This window comes from Triticum aestivum, chromosome 1D, assembly GCF_018294505.1.
Source record: "Triticum aestivum cultivar Chinese Spring chromosome 1D, IWGSC CS RefSeq v2.1, whole genome shotgun sequence".
In the NCBI taxonomy this organism is placed as follows: Eukaryota; Viridiplantae; Streptophyta; class Magnoliopsida; order Poales; family Poaceae; genus Triticum; species Triticum aestivum.
The window spans coordinates 174,001,470-174,021,558 of NC_057796.1; the positions used below are offsets into that span (position 1 = coordinate 174,001,470).

Consider the following 20,089-nt stretch of genomic DNA (forward strand, 5'->3'; position numbering starts at 1 on the left):
ACAAAAGATGTTGTTTTTTCTGCAGATTTGTGGACATAAAGTTCAAAAATATAACAGAGAGAAGGAGCATGTATGCGTGTGTGTGGTGGTGAGGTCAAGGTTCAGAAAATGTGTGTGGTGATGGTGATGTTCAGAATAACATGTGTGTGGTGGAGAAATTCACTAGCTTTCTTAATCGGGACACAAGTAATAGCTTATTTTGTGCAGACACAAGACAAAAAATGTATGTGTTTTTTGTAAGAGTAATAAATAAATGGTCAAGTATCGTTCCATGAAAGTTGATGCATATGAAAAAAGGAATTCAGAAGGTCGGGGGTGACGAACAGAGAAGTTCAGGCATCAGTGTTGAGGAAGGTCAGGACAAAGGTACTCAATAGGAGCAAAACAAGAGTGAAAACCAAATCATGGCAAAAGAAATTGCACAACAACATAAGACTAATAACAACCATCATTTAATGTTGCCACTCAAATCAAATTGAAAACCCCATATGTTTACTTGCCACAAAATATGATATTACTAATCTGGATATTAGCAAATATTTTTGTTGTGCTTTTGTGTGCAAAGAGGCATTATTTTCATTCGAGAACTTGCCTCCCTCTTTGCCTCTTGCTGGCGCTAACATTCTACAAGAGTTCACTGACGTCTTTGCACAAGACATACCACCAGGATTACCACCTATTCTAGGGATTAACCATCAGTTTGACTTAAATCCCACTTCCTCGCTTCCCAACCATGCGCCATACCGTACCAATCAAGAGGAGACGAAGGAGATTCAACGTCAAGTACAAGAGCTACTCGGCAAAGTTTATATACGTGAATCCCTTAGTCCTTGTGTTGTTCATGTTATATTAGTGCCAAAAAGATGGAACATGGAGTATGTGTGTTGATTTCAGAGCCATAAATAATATTACTATTCGATATCGTCATCCTATTCTGAGGCTAGATGATATTATTAATGAATTAAGTAGCTCTATCATGTTCTCCAAATTTGATTTGCACTGTGGATACCATCAAATTCGTATGAAATTGGGTGATAAATGGAAAACAAGATTTAAAACTAAGTTTGGTTTATATGAGTGGTTAGTCATGCCTTTTGGGTTTACTAATGCACCTAGCACTTTCATGAGATTAATGGATGAAGTTTTATGTGCTTTCATTGGACGATTTGTGGTAGTATATTTTGATGATACATTGATTTATAGCAAACCTTTGGAGGAGCATTTGGATCATTTACATGTTATTTTTATTGCTCTACGTGATGCATGTTTGTTTGGTAACGTTGGGAAGTGCACCTTTTGCATGGATAGAGTATCATTTCTTGGTTCTGTTGTCACCACACAGGGAATTGAATTTGATAAAGCCAAGACTGAACGATTGAGAGTTGGTCACAATCCAAAAAGGTCAAACAAGTAAGGAGTTTTCTTGGCCTTGCTATTTTTATAGCCATTTTGTGAGAGATTTCAGCACCATTGCTACACCTCTCAATGAGCTTACAATGAAGGATGTGCCTCTTGTTTGGGGTGCCGCACAGGAAGAAGCCTTCATGATATTGAAAGACAAGTTAACAGATGCTCCTACAATTGGATTAGGAGGTGTATTATTACAAGATGGTAAACCTATTGCATACTTCATTAAAAAGTTGAGTGGGCCTAGTCTTAACTATTCTACTTATGATAAATAATTATATGCTCATGTCCAGACTTTGGAAACTTGGAAGGATTATTTGTGGCCCAAAGAAATTGCTATACATTGTGATCATGAATCTTTGAAACATATTAAAAGTCGAGCAAAACTAAAACATAGACATGCTAAAGGCTGATGCTACAAATCATCCGGCTGATCTCTCTGCAAGAACAGCTGGGCCGACAGCCGTTAGATGGTCACATCCATGGCATTTAAGATCCCGTGAGTGGCTACTGCAGAAAAGGACCAAGGCAGCATGTGTGTTCCAAATTAATGACATCACATGCAGCGAAAGATGTCAAACGCTATTTGTCGTGATTGTCCATGTGTGACACGTGAGCATATAGAGGGTCCAGTAAAAAGTGATTGCTAATTCTCTCATGCTCTAGTGTGCCAGTAAAAAGTGATTGCTAATTCTCTCATGCTCTAGTGTGCTAGCATCACCGTAAAATGTTTGCAACATTTTTTGTATAATATGATGGCATTGTCTGTTGTGTTAGACTTCAAATGTTGTGTAAAACATAATACCTCTGTAAACTAGTATAGGACCTTTTAGAGCACTACTTGGGTTCTCCAAAAGGTCTTATATTAGTTTACAGAGGGTGTATATTTTAAGTTTATGCTATTCGTCGATCAGGTGATACGAGGATACTATGGCTCAACTGACCGATTCTAATTTCCAGGAGAAATCAGTCGGTTACTAGGACGTCAAATCCGTCGCTCGCCACCTGTTGGATTCAGTCAACACCATCGTGCAGGTCATCCCCTAATCTCATCATAGCTGCAACAGGAGCAACCGAAGCGCATCGCCGTGGGGAGCGGCACCGCCCGACTCGTAACAGGAGCCGCTACCCTTGCCGATAGGGCAACGATGCTCCATTGACGGCCGCCGGTGACGCTTCACTGCAGCACCAACATCGGCGTCGCGGTGCTCCATCGCAACACCCGACGCCTTTGGCGATGCTTCACTGCAGTGCCGACATAGGCGCGGCGGTGCTCCGTCGCAGCACCCGCCGACCGCTAGAGATGTTTCACTGTAGCGCGCCAACATTGGCATGACGATGCTCCATCGCAGCACCCAGATGGCCGCTGGTGATGTTTCACTATAGTGCCAGCAACGACACGACGATGCTCCATCGCAGCACCCTGGCGGCCGCCAACGATGTTTCACTACAATGCCAACACTGACCCGACAATGCTTCATCGCATCACCCCGCCGGCTCTAGGTGAAGCTTCACTACAGCGCCACCAACGCGCGGTGGTGCTCCATTGCAGCACTGATAGCCCCATCAAAGCTCCATTGCAGTACCCGATGGCCGTCGGCGAAGCTTCACTGCAACGCCACCGTCGACGCACATGGTGCTCCATCACAGTGCAACGGTGACTGGGTCCTTCGACGAGGCACACGGTGGTGACAGCGGATGCTACGACGCAATTGTTGCGGTGGAGATGCAGCAGACGGGTGGTCGTTGTCGTTCTCCCCGGTTCGTAGTAGCGGTTGGTGGGGTGGTCGGCATGATGAATGGAGATGGAAAGAGGAAACGGGAAAGGAGACAACCAAGCCCACTATGTGCTGTGTTGTGAACCGATCAGGTCCAAGGACGACCAAGGAGTATTTCCAATGTGAGCGCTACATGACTTATGTTGCAAACCCCAAGCGCAACATGTGAGATACTGCAACATGGGCCTAAAGGCAAGTTGTAATAGTCATAAAATGTTTGGATGGCTGAGGAGTGTTTGCAATGTGAGCGTAACAGAGGTCTTGTTCAAATATTTGAATGCAGCATGTGTCATATTGTAAACGATAGGTCACATTTCAGGTGACGCGGCCCAAATCAGATGGTTGTTGAGCACGAGATCCAATGGTTTTTAAGGCGGCTGATCCAATCCGCGCGTCAGTTGGTCGAGGTGTAGCACGCGTCATATTCTAAGCGTATATATATGAAACAAATACTAAATCATTGAAAAAAACAAATCCACTCAAAAAATATCAACATTTTTTGAACATAATAATTTCTCGCAGAAAACATGACAATTTTTTTTGACATAGCAAACATGAAAAAGTTAAGAATGGATTCTTATGTGTGACGTAGGTAGCAGAGGCTAGCATTGGCTGGTGGATAGTCTTCAAGCGAGAGCAACACTAGGCTGATGATGCAAAGCAGCAGCAGGAACACATAGAAAGCGCACACACAAAAATAGCGGGAGTTTGGAACCATAGCCCACGTAGCGGCACGTGGTTGGCTTGCAAAGCGACTTACGTTACGCGCAGCTTCAACCGGCTGATTACAAACAATTTCCCATGCTAAATGGGTTGAATTCACTAGGACTTTCCCATAATTAAACACAATAAGGGTAAATAAAATGTTATTGTTGATGCATTGTCTTGTCGCTATACTATGCTTTCATAGCTTGACTTCAAAATATTTGGTTTGGAGACCATCAAAGATCAATATGTGCATGATGCTAAGTTTAAAGATGTAATGCAACATTGTAAACAAGGAAGACATGGAACAAATTCATCATTAATGATGGGTTTGTGTTTCGTGCTAACAAGCTATGCTTAGGGTTGTTTTAAAGAATATATTGAAAATGTGGGAAGAATACTTGTATCATATTGAATTTTCTTATAATCGTTCACTACATTCTACCACTGAGATATGCCCTTTTGTAATTTTTTATGGTTTCCTACCTCGTGCACCCATTGATTGGTGCCTCTTTCATCTTCATAGAAGGATAATTGTGATGCTAAAAAACATGCAGAATTGATATTTAAAAATGCATGAGTTAACTAAGGAAAACATTGAGCATTTGAATGCTAATTACAAACTAGCTGGAGATAAGGGTAGAAAACATGTTGTCTTTGCAGCTAAAGATCTTATTTGGTTACATTACGCAAAGATAAGTTTTCTGATTTGCGCAAGTCTAAGTTAATGTCACATGCTGATGGTCCTTTTAAGGTGTTGGAGAAAATAAATGACAATGTATATAAATTTGAGTTGTGCAGATTTTGGTTTAGTCCCACATTTAACATACCAAATTTGAAGCCTTATTTGGGAGAAGATGATGACGTTTCGTTGAGGAAGACTTCAATTCAAGAAGGGGAGGGTGATGGGGACATCCCTACCATTGTTACACCCATAGCCTCAATTTCTACACAAATTGGACCAGTTACTACCACTCGCGCACGTCAACTAAATTATCACATACTTCCATTTTCTCCGAAATATTCTAATGTTCATGAGAGTATTTTTTTGCGGGTGAAGTTCATGAGAGTATGATGCTGCCTAAATCAGATATGTTTGTATTAATTAGGAAAGAAGGGCCTAGCATGGAGAAGAAGGATGAACATTGAAGCATGATCAAGCATGGAGAACAAGGCAGGCGCGTAGGGGATGCCAAGGGCATTCCGGGCGAAGATTCTACAACACTGAGGCTATCCTCATGATGCGAGGAGGCATGGACGAAATATACAAAGACCATACTTCCTATTTTCGCCCGTAGACATATATAGGCGTCGTGCCACCTCACTTTTGGGTTGTACCCATGTAATTTCGAAATACCAGATGATACGTCCATTTTGCATCATGTTTTTTCACTGTTATTTATAATGTTTTTGGTTATTATTCCACTTTATGATGCAATTATAATGCCTTTTCTCTCTTAGTTTGCAAGATTTACATGGAGAGGGAAATTACCGGCAGCTGGAATTCTGGACCTAAAACAGCTACAACAGAAATAGCTATTCTGCGGAGCTCCAAATAACCTGAAACTTCCGCGAATTTTTTATTAAATATATAAAAAATACTAGAGCAAAGAACTAGCAAAGGGGGGCCACCAGTTGCCCACAAGGCAACAGGGCGCCCACCCCAAGGGCATTCCCTGATGCCTTGTGGGGCCCACGGCTGGCCTCCGGTGCCCATCTTCTGCTATATGAGGGCTTTTACCCTAGAAAAAAAAAGAAGAAGACTTTCGGGATGAAGCACCGCTGTCTCGAGGTGGTATCTGGGCAGGAGCACTTTTGCTCTCCGGTGGAGCGCCGCCGAGGAAACTTCCTTCCGGGAGGGGGAAATAGAAGCCATCGACATTAGCAATGATCCTCTCATAATGGGAGGACCAATATTTATCAACATCTTCACCAGCACCATCTCATCTCAAACCCTAGTTCATCTCTTGTATTTAATATTTGTCCCAAAACCTCATATTGGTACTTGTGGGTTGCTAGTAGTGTTGATTACATCTTGTAGTTGATGCTAGTTGGTTTATTTGGTGGAATATTAAATGTTCAGATCCTCAAGCATATTCCATACACCTCTGATTTTGAACATGAATATGATTTGTGAGTAGTTACTTTTGTTCTTGAGGACATGGGAGAAGTTTTGTTATAAGTAATCATGTGAAGTTGGTATTCGTTCGATATTTTGATGATATGTATGTTGTTCTTCCTTTAATGGTGTCATGTGAATGTCAACTACATGACACTTCACCATACTCGGGCCTAAGGGAAGACATTGGGGAGTAATAAGTAGGTGATGGGTTGCGAGTGTGACAGAAGCTTAAACCCTAGTTTATGTGTTCTTCTATAAGGGGCTGATTTGGATTCATATGTTTCATGCTATGGTTAGATTTATCTTAATCCATCTTTCGTAGTTGCGGATGCTTGTGAGAGGTGGTAATCATAAGAGGGTTGTTTGTTCAAGTATGAATAGCACCCTAGCATCGGTCTACCCACATATCAAATTATCAAAGTAACGAACGCGAATCAACTAAACACTATGAACGTGACCAGACGACAATTCCCATGTGTCCTCGAGAACGCTTTGCTTCATATAAGAGAACATTCTAGCTGGTCCTTTTCTATAAAAAGGATTGGGTTACCTTGCTGCACTTTGTTACTATTGCTACTTGTTACTTGTTACGAATTACCTTGCTACAAAACTATCTGTTACCGCTAATTTCAATACTTGCAGAGAATACCTTGCTGAAAATTGCTTATCATTTCTTTCTGTTCCTCGCTGGGTTCGACACTCTTACTTATCAAAAGGACTAAAATTAATCCCCTATAATTATGGGTCATCACCAGACCACATGTTGTTTTATAGTCCGTGTTCGTAGGGAAAATGACTTAGGAAGGAATTTAGCCTCGACATGCCAAGTGTGTACAAAATTCCAGTGTGTCTCAGTATAAATACAACCCTTAGGCCATTGTTTTAGACTTGCGTTTTGTTTAGATAAAAGTTTGCTATAGCCACAACTTGAGTACTTCATTTGTGTCCAACGACCAGGCCGAGATGTTCACGAAACCGCAAACTTTATTAATAAAGCTTTCATCTTAATTCGCAATATCCAGATTGCAATCTTAGTACTTTCTTGTTCTTCATTTGCATGCAGGAATTAGACGTTTGTGGTCAAGTTGATCATGCTCCTCTATTGTTAGTAACCTCAGAAAGTTTGTTTGGTGATTGCTATAGCACGAAGTCTTCACACGTTCGTAGTCGGATCGTGAAAGGATACTCCACAAAAAGATATTTACCCCTCATTGAAAGATCGGGATAAGCCTGCTCTATCAAAATCTGTCTTTTCGCTGCAATGAACTTTACTTCTCTATCTTTTAGTTATGCCCCTTCAGATTGTAAATGTTAACCCACGGTCTGACAACGTTTGGCTCACTTCGAGAGGATATCAGGCATGTATGATGGCCTTCATGGAATGTAATGGGGCGGGTGGCCAACGTTTGTGGGTACCGGATCCTCTAACTCTAGTTTCATGAACAATGTTCATTTCAATTTTTGAAAAATTGAGTCAAATTTTCAAAAGATCTGTTTCAGCTTTTAACATACGAATTTCAATTTTCGAAAGACTCATTTTATTTGTTCAACAGTTCCATTTTAATTTCAAAAGGACTCTAACTTGCTTTCCCCCTTTTTTTACAAAAGAGCACTGTACCTTCCTGACTTGCCTCGTGCAAATTACAGGATCAGCTTCGTGTTGGTGTTCCATTTCAAAAAAGACAAAAGAATCTGATATACCCACCTACCAGTAATAATAATTCAAGAGGGTTTTACAGGTCTTTTTGTTGTGTGCCCAAGAAACTAAGGAAGTTCTTGACAAACTATCAGAGCTCGTTTCCACCCGCTCACCTCTAGGGTCCACAACTCGGAAGAATGAACAATCATTTACCGCACCAAGAACACTACACATGCCTGCCTGATATACCAGGCAATCACACACATATTTTTTCACATGAATTCTAGCCTGCTTCCAGGAGCTGAAGTAGCGGCGATGGATCTGACAGCACTTGCAAGGCCTGGACCAAAACTTGGAATGAGGATCACACGTTGGCGGGAATGAGCTCCAGTTGCTGCAGCGGCTCGAGGGAGGCGACGATGTCGCGCATGAGCGGCCGCGCCTTGGGATTGCTGCTGAGGCAGTGGTACGCGAGCATGGCCGCCTTCTGCACGGACCTGACGGGGTAGTCGTCAGAGCCGAGCCTTGCGTCTAGGATCCCCAACACCTTCTTCTTGTGCGTCAGCATCGGCAACGCCCAGTCCGCCAGCGTCTGCTCCCTCACCGGCCGCGACTTGTCCAGCGACTTGCGCCCAGTTACCAGCTCCAGCAGCACCACCCCGTAGCTGTATACGTCGCTCATCGCCGTCAGGTGCCCTGATCGCTCGCAGTCAAATCAATTTAGCCACCAGACCCATATGTATGATCTAGCTTAATTTGAGTTTGCAATCTCTTTGTTTTTGGCATGGCACCTGTCATGATGTACTCTGGGGCGGCATAGCCATAGGTGCCCATGATGCGGGTGGAGACGTGGGACATGTCGCCGATGGGGCCGTCCTTGGCGAGGCCGAAGTCGGAGAGCTTGGCGTTGAAGTCATGGTCGAGGAGGATGTTGGAGGTCTTGAAATCGCGGTAGATGACAGGCTTCTCGGCCTCATGGAGGAACGCCAGGCCCCTCGCCGCGCCCAACGCGATCTTCATCCTCGTCGCCCACGCCAGGGGCGCCATCACCCCTGAAATGAAAACCCCATGCATCGATCGCACCGGCTCCGGACACGCACCAAACCAAAACTGTGGAAAATGGAGGTGGTACGCCTACGTACGTGAGAAGAGGTGTGACTCCACGCTGCCGAGCGGCATGTACTCGTAGACCAGCATCCGGTGCTCGCCCTCACAACAGTAGCCCGCTAGCTTCACCAGGTTCGGGTGTGACAGGTGGCCCAAGAAGATCACCTCCGCCTACATAAACTCAACACAAAAAAGCATAGGAAGATAGATGCTTGTCAGGCCTACCACGCTTACAATTACTACATTTATTATGGAAATAAACACTTCGGTCTTATTTGACTTTACTATTTATTGATGTAATTTAGTGTTGGTTGTGTGCATCTTAACTATGTAGAGATCGGGTATATACTCTTAGGCTACTCATAGTGGGGAGTAACATATACTAATATCATGCATATGATACTAGTGTATGATACTGCCTTCATAGTGCATAGTATCATAAATATCATAGATTACCATATTTATTGCCATGCATGACATAAAGTAGCATAACATTTAACATGATACGATATCTACCTATGTTACTATAACCCTCTCTCTTATTTAATTGTGTGCCACATAAGCATGTTTGCTAGTCCCAAGTGGTTACCGGTTATGTTACCCCACTATGGCTAGCTTTATAATTGTATCACTCGGTGCCACATTATGAGTCAATAAAAAACACTCTTTATCGAAGAAAAAGCAAAGATTTGCGAGATTTAATTAATGTACGTGTCAATTTGCAAAAAAAAAAAAGTAGGTGTCACGATTAGAGAGACTGACCAGCCATTCCCTGTGGCCCTGGAAGCTGTTATCTCCGTCGTGCACCTTGACGGCGACCAGCAGGGGCTCGTCTCCGGGGCCGTCCGTACCCACGGCGCCCTTGTACACCCTGCCGAAGCCGCCGCCGCCGATTAGCGAGTCCTGCCGGAACCCGTTGGTCACCTTCCGGAGCTCCTCGAAAGAGAAGGCGGTCAGCGGGTTCCGCGCGGCCGAGTCGAGCCGCATGGCCTCCACCTCCCTCGCGTTCGACGGCAGCCTACTCTCATCGCTCCGGTCCCTCTCCGACGGGCTCTGGATCTTGGGAGTCTCTGCACGCGTACGTACCACAACTGTCAATACCATCACCACACCAACTGAATTATCTCTCTTCGAAAAATGGATTTTGCTGGAGCTAGTGGTAGTGGGTAATCAAAATTTCAGGAAAGAATCCATTTGCCTAGAATACTGAAACAGAGTGCCCAATCAGGACTTCCGGTCCGGACAAAAAACGAAATCAAATTTCTGAATCTGAGGGCGGTGGATCACGCATAACGATCACTTAGAAAGCAGAGCAGCAAGGAAGAGGAGTATTACTCACCTGACTTTGCAGTGGAGACCCTGTTAATGTAGGAACTCCCCCGAAACCAGCAGTTACCCATAAGACACAGTATTTATTCCCTCTATATCTAGCCCTCTCCCCTATTTCTGCCACCAAGAACAGCCCGAGGAAGAAGAAGAAGAAGATGGTAGAGAGGTAAAGACTGGAAAAATAGAGAAGGAAGCAGAGCGAGTATCCTGATAAGAAAGGAAGAAGACGATCACTGTGTCTATATGCGGGGCTCAAGAGTTGACGAGACTCCGGACGATCGAACCAGCTTTCGTCCTAAACAAAACAGGGAAAGGGCTAAAGGCCCACGGAGAGAAAAGTTGGTCACAAACGAAAGAGGAATGAACACAGAGAGAGAGAGAGACCGGAGGAGGATCGGTACTCGGTAGTACTACTTCAACAAGAGGAGAAAGGAAAGAACGAAAACAAAAACAAACAAAAGGCAGTAGTACGATTCAAGTGAACCATCACTTTCTTCCCTTTATCATTACCTTTAATCATGAGAAACCACTAATTAAACGCTAGGCAAAAGCATATAAAATCTGCAATTATGCAAGGCAGTTGGCATGTTTCTGGTAGCCGGTTACACCAGGAGAGCATAATTCCTGAGCACGAATCCATGTTTGGTTCGTACAGGCATTTCATGTGCCAATTTCGGTTGAATTGCCAATACAATACAACATCATTGATTATCAATGATACAAGGTGGTGAGGAGCACCCTATGAACATCATCAATTCACCATGGATCGTGCACCAATATGATGCGGAGTATCCTACGGTCATCCCCATGGACTCGTCATCATCATCCCAAGCATCAAGCGGACCTATGACAAGAGCATGTGCAAGAGCTATTGAGACTGAGGTGACATCTCTCCTTAATGAACTTTAATTTGAGCCATTTGAGACATGGCTACTACCTCAAGAGGGAATGCTATCTGTGCTTAGGTATCAAAAAGACGACCTCGGAGACACTCGGGATTAAGGCCAAGCCTCCACGGAAGCGGACAAAAGAACACCTCAAGTGGAGTCACCGAAATGCTACAGCGGCCGGGCATCTCGCCCCAGCCTAGAAATCCGGCGCCTCCAAGTCTAGCGCGAACTCCAAGAACCTGTGCCTGCTAAAGCTACAATAACCAGACATCCGGTGCACTGTGACAGGCTGGACATCCGATGCCTCCCCGAAAACCGGCCAGAGGAGTCCATAACGTTTTTGAATTGGGCCATCACCTGGCCGGTCATCCAGTGCCCCAAGTCGAGCCGGACATCCCACATGCTCCCGGACATCCGGCGCCTGCATGCGCAGAGCCGGGCCAAAGGCCCATGTAACCCTCTCCCTCTCACTTATTCCATCCTAGATTATAAATAGACCACCCCTACCTCTAGCTAGGATTAGCAAAGCACTTTTTGTGAGATCTATAGAGCTTTGCTCCTATCTATCACATCTCCCATAGAGATCAAGACCTCCATGTGAGAAGATCCCTAGTGGATATCAAGACGCCGTCTAGATCTAGGGAAAATCCTCTAAGGATATCAGGGCCCCCCTCTTGAGATTGGGATGAACTATCTACCTATTTGCCTACCTATGTTCGATTTGGGTCTTGTAACTCATATGTGTATGTGGATTTAGTGGATGTGTGACTTGAATTTTGGCTTGAGTGTTTTCCTCCTTGTGTTTTCCTCTTGATTTCTCTTTTTCCCACCTCCAAGTGTGAAAACATCAGCTACGAGGGTTTCACCCCGTATCATCTTGGATCAGCGCATAGGTTGATTCACATCTTGAAGCCCCATCCCCCCACTTTCTAGCCTAATTTTGTTTGTTTTTGACCTAATTCGAAAATTCCCACCAAAAATAGCCATTCCAAATTTTTTGTGATTTCTTGGTTTTGATAAGATTTTGTTGATTCTGATCCATGGATTTGAAGTATTGCAGGTGGATCTATCTTTCCACCAGCTGTCCACCACTTCTCCCCACGAAACCCACCCATTTTTTCTCCATGCCTTTAAACTCGCGAGGTCAGATTTGTCTCGGATTCCAGTTGTCGGACATCCGCCCCGATGCGGCCAATGTCCCCATTTCACCCACTGTCGGTGTCAAAACCGACACACCTCGAGGTAGGGGGTCCGGAGCTATGGATCTCAGATTGGTGACAACAGGAACAAGGGAGACGATGCCTACCCAGGTTCATGCCCTCTTGATGGAGGTAAAACCCTACGTGCTGCTCTTGTTTATATTGATGATGATTTATCGTGTACAAGCTTGATCTACCTCGAGATCGTTAGTTGTGTTCAAACCCTAGGGCTAGGTGAATGTAATTATCATCCGTTCCCTTTTACAGGCTAAACTCTTTGGCTTGTATACACGCCAGGTAGGGCATCTAGGGTTACATGGTCGGTATCCAGGGGGATCGCATGGAGGCGGTAGGAGATGCCTTGGAGTATACGTCAAGTCTTCGGCAAATGCAGTCTTGATTACATCCAGGCGTGCAGCTTTCGGAGTCCTGCCGACGAAGAGTGGGGCCCACAGGCCCAGCCCGAGGACTACAGGCTGACTCGATTGGCATCCCTCAGTGAAGGACACCGTCAGTATCCCCCGAACTGGTCTTCTATGCTGAGGACGACCTCCTTGATATAAATAACTTTGGATCTGAAGTCTTTGGCTCAATAGACGAGTTCCCCTTCTACGGCAATTCGAGATTCCTTTCCTTTAAAGGTTACTATGGACCACCCCTCAAAGGAGTGGCGTTCCCCAACCATGGCTAGCCGAACTCACTTAGCGCCGAAGACGCAAGGTTACTTAACCATGAAGGCCCACCATATAGGTGTGAAAAATGCTTTCTAGCTTGATAACTTTATCGAAGCGGCACCACCCATGACTAGACGAGCCGTTACTGCTCACCCGAATCACAGCCCGAGGAAATCTTCTTATTGGCACGTCCCATCGAAATGGAGATCGTGCCTGTTTTCCTAGGGATATCATTAATATTTTGTTTCTCCCCGTACGCATAATGACATCTTTCGCAGGGAGTGGCAATTTCAATGGTGCGTTAGAGGGACTCTTGGCCTTTTATCAGCCTATATAAGAGTAAAGAGATAGCGACGGAAAAAGCACGCTCTAATTCGTCCTCGCCTGCCGCCTCTCGAGCTCAAGCGCCCAGATCCAATCTCAACCCCATCTTGCGTAGCATGTCCTAATCTCTGTCCCCAGCAATGGCAGATGCCAACCTTAAGGGGCACTAGACTAGTTCCTCCATTACGAAGGGCACCATCTTGGAGTTGCGCAGTGCGGGGTACATCCCCACTAGGATCAACACCCGAGTGCCGGACCCAAACAAACGGGTACCTGCTCCCAATCCAGGGGAGAGGGTGGTCTTCATTCCCCACCTCGTCAAAGGCCTGGGGTTCCCGCCGCACCCATTCGTGTGTGGGGTCATGTTCTTCTAAGGGTTGGATTTCCATCATCTTGCCCCAAATTGTATCCTCCACCTCGCCTCCTTCATTACGGTCTTCGAGGCCTTCGTTCGCATCGAGCCACACTTTGGCCTATGGCTGAAGATCTTCGGTGTCAAACTGAAGTCTAGCGGCTCCGAGCTCGCGGAGTGCGGAGGTGCGATGATCAGCAAGAACCAGAAGGTCGGCTGTTTTAAAGTCACCTTCATGGAGACCATCAAAGAGTGGCAGCGCAAGTGGTTTTACGTCACCGAGCCGCTTACTGCTGGCCAGGCCGAGGTTCCGGCTTTTCGACTAGGCCCCCGAAGAAGCTTATTTCTTGGAAGAAGAAGGGCATTGCCTGGGGGAACCCAGCGCAGGTGGAGGTGTTGTCCCAGAAGATCCAGTTGTGGAATGATGAGAAAAACCTCTAGCTGGGAGACGTAGTAAACGTCATGCTCCACCGCCATGTCCTCCTGCTCCATTCTTGGGCCACCCTGATGTGGGTTTACAAGCCCGAGGACATGGCACCCATTCACCACTTCCTCCGCTCCACCTTGGCAGGAATGTGGACACTACTGTTCAAACCATCCGAGAACAATTTCCCTTCGGAAGGGCGGGACCTTGGCTTTGAAGCCAGCCACGACCCCCCCCCCCCCGAGGTAATCTTTCAATACACAGGTCTATAATCTCCATTTATTTGAGTGTTATAGACTTCGACTAATCGATTGGTCTCATACTTGCAGAAGTGGATCTCCAAGGTGCAATAGATGATGTGCACAGCGCTGCTGCACGAGGGGGAGAGGACCCCCCTACTCATGTCCCTCCTAGTTGAGGAGCCGCACGTGGCGATCACCAAGGGGTCAAAACCTCCAAGGGGCAAAGCTGGACCTCAGGCATGGGAGAACTCGGTCACCCGATCCGAGGAGATCCATGCCTCCTCCACTCAAGAGGGTGACGTGGAGGAGGACAGGGGGACCCTTTCCTCAAGGGAAAGAGGGAGGCATTTGAGGACGTCGAGGCTGAAGCGTGGCCGAAGGGCCAGAAGAGGTCGCGCAAGTCCTCTGTTGAGCCTGCCGGCAGGCCTGCTTTGCCGGAGAAGGCAAACTTCTCTGACGAGTCGGACGACGACCTCCTCGAGTTGTGGAGGGAGAAGCCAGCGCCCCGGAGGTATGTCATTGTAACCATATTTGGTCTTAGAAAAGTAATTCCATCAAGATAAAACTCATACGGGTTATTTTCTTCAGTCCGCCGAAGGTACGCCTTAGCAGTGACACCTCAAGCTTGCTATCGACCGGCAGCGGGATTCCCAATCACGCCATTCCCCCTCCAGCTCTCGAGGGGCTGGGGGAAGCGACATCTGGTCTGCCCCCCTAGTAAACACCACGGGGGCCGAGATATCGGTCGTCATGCTTGAGGTCAAAACCTCGGCCAAACAAGGCCAAGGGGACAAGATCCCTGAGATCAACAAGGAAGGGTTGGGCCAGGCATCGACCTAGCCTAGGCCAACTCTGGCACCCACGCCACAGCCAGAGGCTTTTGTTCCCAGCACCTCGGTTTTGGGTCTGAGGTTCTACCGCTCCTCGCCCGAGGGCGGGCTGCCGCAGGATGAACCGAGGAGATGGAGGTAGCCTTAACGAGCTCCTCCATCAAGGGAGAGCACCGCGCGCTGACCGACGCGACGCTATAGGGCTTTTGGTCTGGAGAGGTCGGAATGCATGAGGTCTTCAAGGTCCTCATCAAGAGCTTTGAGGTATATTTCTTAGTTTTTGCATTAAGAATAACCTCGATGCTTAGAATTATTTGTAAATCCGTGCGTTTGTCCGAAGAGATTTTCACTTACAACATAGCATAGCATTAGTACAGTGTAGCTATTGAGTAGGCCCTAAGCCAAAGGCTAGTTTTAAGAAACTGGCTTTGGGGTCAAAGCAAAGGCTCATAAGGTGATTAATAAGTAGCCCCCAAGACTCTGGCGGGCACTGAAAAATGTGTATCCGGAGCATTGATATCGGGAATGGGGGCTAAGTAAGAATTGTTTGTTTACAGATCTCAACCTCGGCTCTGAACTCCGCCTTCGAGGAGATTGCGGACCAGAAGCTCAAGAGGTCTAAAGAGGACCTCGATCTAATGAACAAGCAGATCAAGCTTGTAAGTGCATCTAGTGCCCCTTAGTGATTTTTGTGTATTGAAGACTTATAGGTTAAGGGACTAATGCGTTTGTGAGTGTACACAGATCTATAAGTCTATGAGGAGTTTGATAATTACAGAGAAAGTCGACCCCTAAAAATGAAGTTCTTCGACTGAAGACTTTGGATTACTGAAGACTTTCTGAAGACTTTGAAGGTGAAGAAATTGGTGTGACCTTGAAGACTTGGTATTCATTTGAGGAATATGAAGCGTGAAGACTTTTGTTTTCGTAGTTTCATTTTCTCTTTCTTGAGTCATAGGAAACACCGTACTGTTAAAGGGGGTCGAGGAAATACTAAGGAAAAATTTCCATGTGATGCTCAACTCAAAATCCTACACCTACCAATCCCTTCGAGTGAAGCCATTGGAAATCTCATACAGTTCAGTCATATTCTTCAGTGACAGAGACGAAGTTCTTCTGGTCTCTGAGGAATTTGTTCTGACTGAGGAGTTAGGAATTCGCCAGTGCGGATTGCCTACACAGTGAGGAACATGATAGCCCTGAGGAATTTGAACCTCAAATTTCCGACCGTTGCTGTGCTATGCGCCAGCTGTCCCAAAATATCTACCCACCTAACGGTCATATCATTGAAGGGCATTTATGTCTTATCATGCGGGCTGCTCCCTAGGCTATAAATAGCCGCCCCCTACAACCACTAGCTGGTTGGCTGCTCCGAGAGAAACTGACACTTGTCATTTGAGAGCATCCCATCCTCCGAGGACTTTGAGCGAAAATCATCAAGTGAGGAAAAACCCCAAACCCAAACACCTACAAACCCAAAGTGATTGAGCATCACTGAAGAGATTGATCCTGCGTGGATCCGACGCTTGTTACCTTTGAAGACTGTGCTTCTTCCAGACGGTTAGGCGTCATGGTCTAGAGCATCCAAGAGGAAATTGTGGATCGCCGAGTGACCGAGTTTGTGAAGGTTCGGAAGTCACCTGAAGACTTACCACGAGTGATTGGACGAGGTCTGTGTGACCTTAGTTCAAGGAGAATACGGTGAGGACTGTGTGTCCGGGACTGGGTGTCCTCAGGTTTAAATACCTAGCCGCTCCAACCAGACGTACAACTGAGACAGCAGTTGGAACTGGTCTACCAAATCATTGTCTTCACCAAGCCAACTGGTTCTATTTCCTCAACTCTTTCATTTCCTCATTCCTGTGTTGTGCAATTGTTCATATCTGTGTTTGAAGACTTTGACTGAAGACTTTCTCAATTTCCTCAGTTCAATTTCCTCAGTCTGTTTGTCTTCATCCTGTGTTATCCTGTGTTTACGCTTTCTGTACTCTGTGCTTGTTTTCATTTCATCATGATGACTATGCTTGTGTTCTGCTATGCATACTTTTGAGTACTTATTCCGCTGCAAGTAGTTCTTCGCTAAGGAATTTCCTCACCCACAAATTCCTCAGTGAAGAATTTATAAAAATCGCCTATTCACCCCCCTCTAGTCGATATAACGCACTTTCAATTGGTATCAGAGCAAGGTACTCCCTTGTTCTGTGTGATTTTGGTTTAACCACCTGGAGTTTTAGTTATGTCGACCGCAGGTATGATCAAGGTCTCTGCTGGGTGTCCTACCTTCGATGGGACGGACTACCCCTACTGGAAGAATAAGATGCGAATGCATCTTGAGGCAATTGATAACGATCTCTGGTATGTTGTGGAAAAAGGTGTTCCCTCTGTCTCACCCTCACTGAACGCTGCCGATGTGAAGAGATTCAAGCAACTCGATTCTCAAGCGAAGAATATCATATGTGGCCATCTGAGCAAAGGACAGTATGGAAGAGTGAGTGCTTTGGAAACTGCTAAGCTTATCTGGGATAGGCTGTCCAAAGTAAATGAAGGAGTCTCAACACAGCGTGACTCTCGAGTTGATGTTCTTCGCAATCTCTTCAACCGCTTCAAAAGACTCGACAATGAGAATGTTCAACAAACCTTCGATCGCCTCACTGACATCTCAAATGAGCTTCAAGCACTTGGTGCCACTGACATCACCGACCACGAGGTGGTGAAGAAACTGCTGAGATCGCTTGATTCCTCATTTGATACTCTGGCCTTGATGATACAAGAGCGTGCTGATTACAAGTCACTTGATCCCGCTGATATCCTCGAAAGGCTAAACACTCATGAGTTCCAGCTTGCTGAAAAGAGAGATCTCTATGGTTCGAGCTATGGCAGATCACGTGCACTGAAGGCCAAGGCAGTTTCTGAGTCTGAAGATGAAGACTCTGAAAGCAGTCTTGGTGATCCTGAAGAACTGAGCCATGATCTAGCACTGCTTGTGAAGAAATTCCAGAAGCTCTCAAGACGTGGTCGCTTTGGAAGACCCTCAAGGAGCAATGATTCCTCATCCAGTGACTACAAGAAGAGGCTTTGTCACAAATGCAAGAAACCAGGACACTACATTCAAGATTGTCCTCAGTGGGAAAAGGAATCAAAGAAGAAGAAATACAAGGATTACAGTTCTGATGATACGAAGAAAAAGAAGAAATCCTCAAAATCTTCATCATCAAAATCCTCAAAGTCTTCATCTCACAAGAAGAGTAGCTCCAAGAAGGCTCGGGCATTCATTGGCAAGGAAATGGACTCTGAGGCTGAATCTGAAGAAAATGAGGAAGAGGAGGCATCTGAGGATTCCGAATCCGGTGTGGCGAGCCTAGCCCTCGCTACTGCATTCGTCAGCAAGTCTATCTTCAACTCTGAAGAAAATGACCTCACCAACAAGGCTGATGAAGGCAATGATGACTACGCTCCCACCTATTGCTTCATGGCAAAGGGTGCCAAGGTACTCAAATATGCCTCATCTGAATCAAGTGAAAATGAATCTGATGAAAACCTTAAGCCTAGCTATTCTAAACTTGCTAAGATTGCTGTGAAACAACAAAGGGCCCTTGAAAAGGTTCAAAACATGCTAGACAAGAGTGATGATATGTTGGGTGAAGAAATGGATCGCACTAAAACCTTGACTGAAAATCTTCAGAGACTTCAGACTAGGTATGACAACCTTCAAGGTCATCATAACACTCTTTTGTCTGATCATGAGAAGCTTTCTTATGAATTTCTTCAAAGAAAGCAAGATCTAGAGAAGCTAAAAGTGAGTTATGAAGATCTTCAGAAGGAGCGCGATTCATTACTTGCTCAACAAATCAGCGCTGCTCAGGAAGAATTTGTTCCTCCATGTTTGAAATGCATTGAACGTGAATCTGCTAATTCTTCACCTGAATGTTCAAATGCTCCTAATGCTACAAATTCCTCAACTGTCTCTGCAATCATTAATTCCTCATCTGAGGACATTGCTAGTATCACTAACGATGCAGGGCTGAAGGAATTGTACATGACAGGCATGTACAAAAGTCTCAAAGGGCATCAGACTCTTTGTGATGTGCTTAAAAAGCAGATCCTCAACAGAAACCCTAGGAAAGAGGGTATTGCCTTTGAGAGAAACTCAATGCTGATGGTACATATTGGAAGCCTGAGCAGTACCCCAAAACCTCATGGGTTGCTACAAAGGGACCTCCAGTTGATCCATCTAACTTATCTGGCTTTACATGTGAATCTCCTCATTCTTCTGATGAGTCATTTGACTCCAACTATAAACTGTTCAAAAATCAGAATGGTGAAGTATTTGCTAGATATGTTGGCACTAACTGCAGGAACGGTTCTCCTATGAAGAAAATCTGGGTTCCCAAAAGATGCCTTGAAAGTCTTCAGGTGAATGTCCTCATGACACCACCTGTGAAGGAATAGGAACCCCAGATCAAATTCTTCATATGGACCAAATTCTTCATATGGATCCAAGTCCTCATACGGACCAAATTCCTCACATGGATCAAATTCCTCAAAAGGATCAAAGTCCTCATATGAACATCATCGTGCTAACAACTCTGTTTCGCAGGGAAGAGCCAAGGGCTATGAATATGAGCATTATTCTTCTAATCATTATGTTCATAAGTCCTCGAAGAATTTCTCTGCTTATTCATATGCTTACCCTAACTCCTCTTATGTGAAACGAAATGGATTGGCTTCTATGCCACCTTTCTCATATGGAGCTCGCAGAGTGATGAACTCTTTGCCACCCCTTCAGATGTGGGTGGTGAAGAAAAAGAACTAATCTCTTCTGCAGGGTCAGGTCTCCAGACGTACTTGAACGTCTGAAGAATTTGCTGGAGACCTGAAGTTTGCCTGAAAGGACGCAGGCTAATCATGAAGAAATGAACTTTCATTTCTCACGTCCTCATACTGCTTTATCTGTTCTATTGCTTGATGAAATTGATCTGATGAATTGATGTCATATTCTTCACTGATGAAGTATATGAAGTTCGTAAGCTGCACTAATTCATCTGCAGGATGATCAACCCAAAGCCA

General features: G+C 45.3%; 1 protein-coding gene across 1 annotated transcript; it reads right to left on the reverse strand.

Moving 5' to 3' along the window:
- Nucleotides 1-8,015: 8,015 nt before the first annotated feature.
- LOC123158305 (probable serine/threonine-protein kinase PBL16) lies at nt 8,016-10,369 on the reverse strand. The gene is made up of 5 exons (XM_044576350.1): nt 10,098-10,369; nt 9,521-9,828; nt 8,794-8,929; nt 8,443-8,703; nt 8,016-8,347 (listed from the first exon to the last, which is right to left on the reverse strand). Exons 1-5 carry the CDS (start codon nt 10,156-10,158, stop codon nt 8,016-8,018), a joined length of 1,098 nt encoding a protein of 365 aa, XP_044432285.1. The 5' UTR covers nt 10,159-10,369.
- Nucleotides 10,370-20,089: the final 9,720 nt, after the last annotated feature.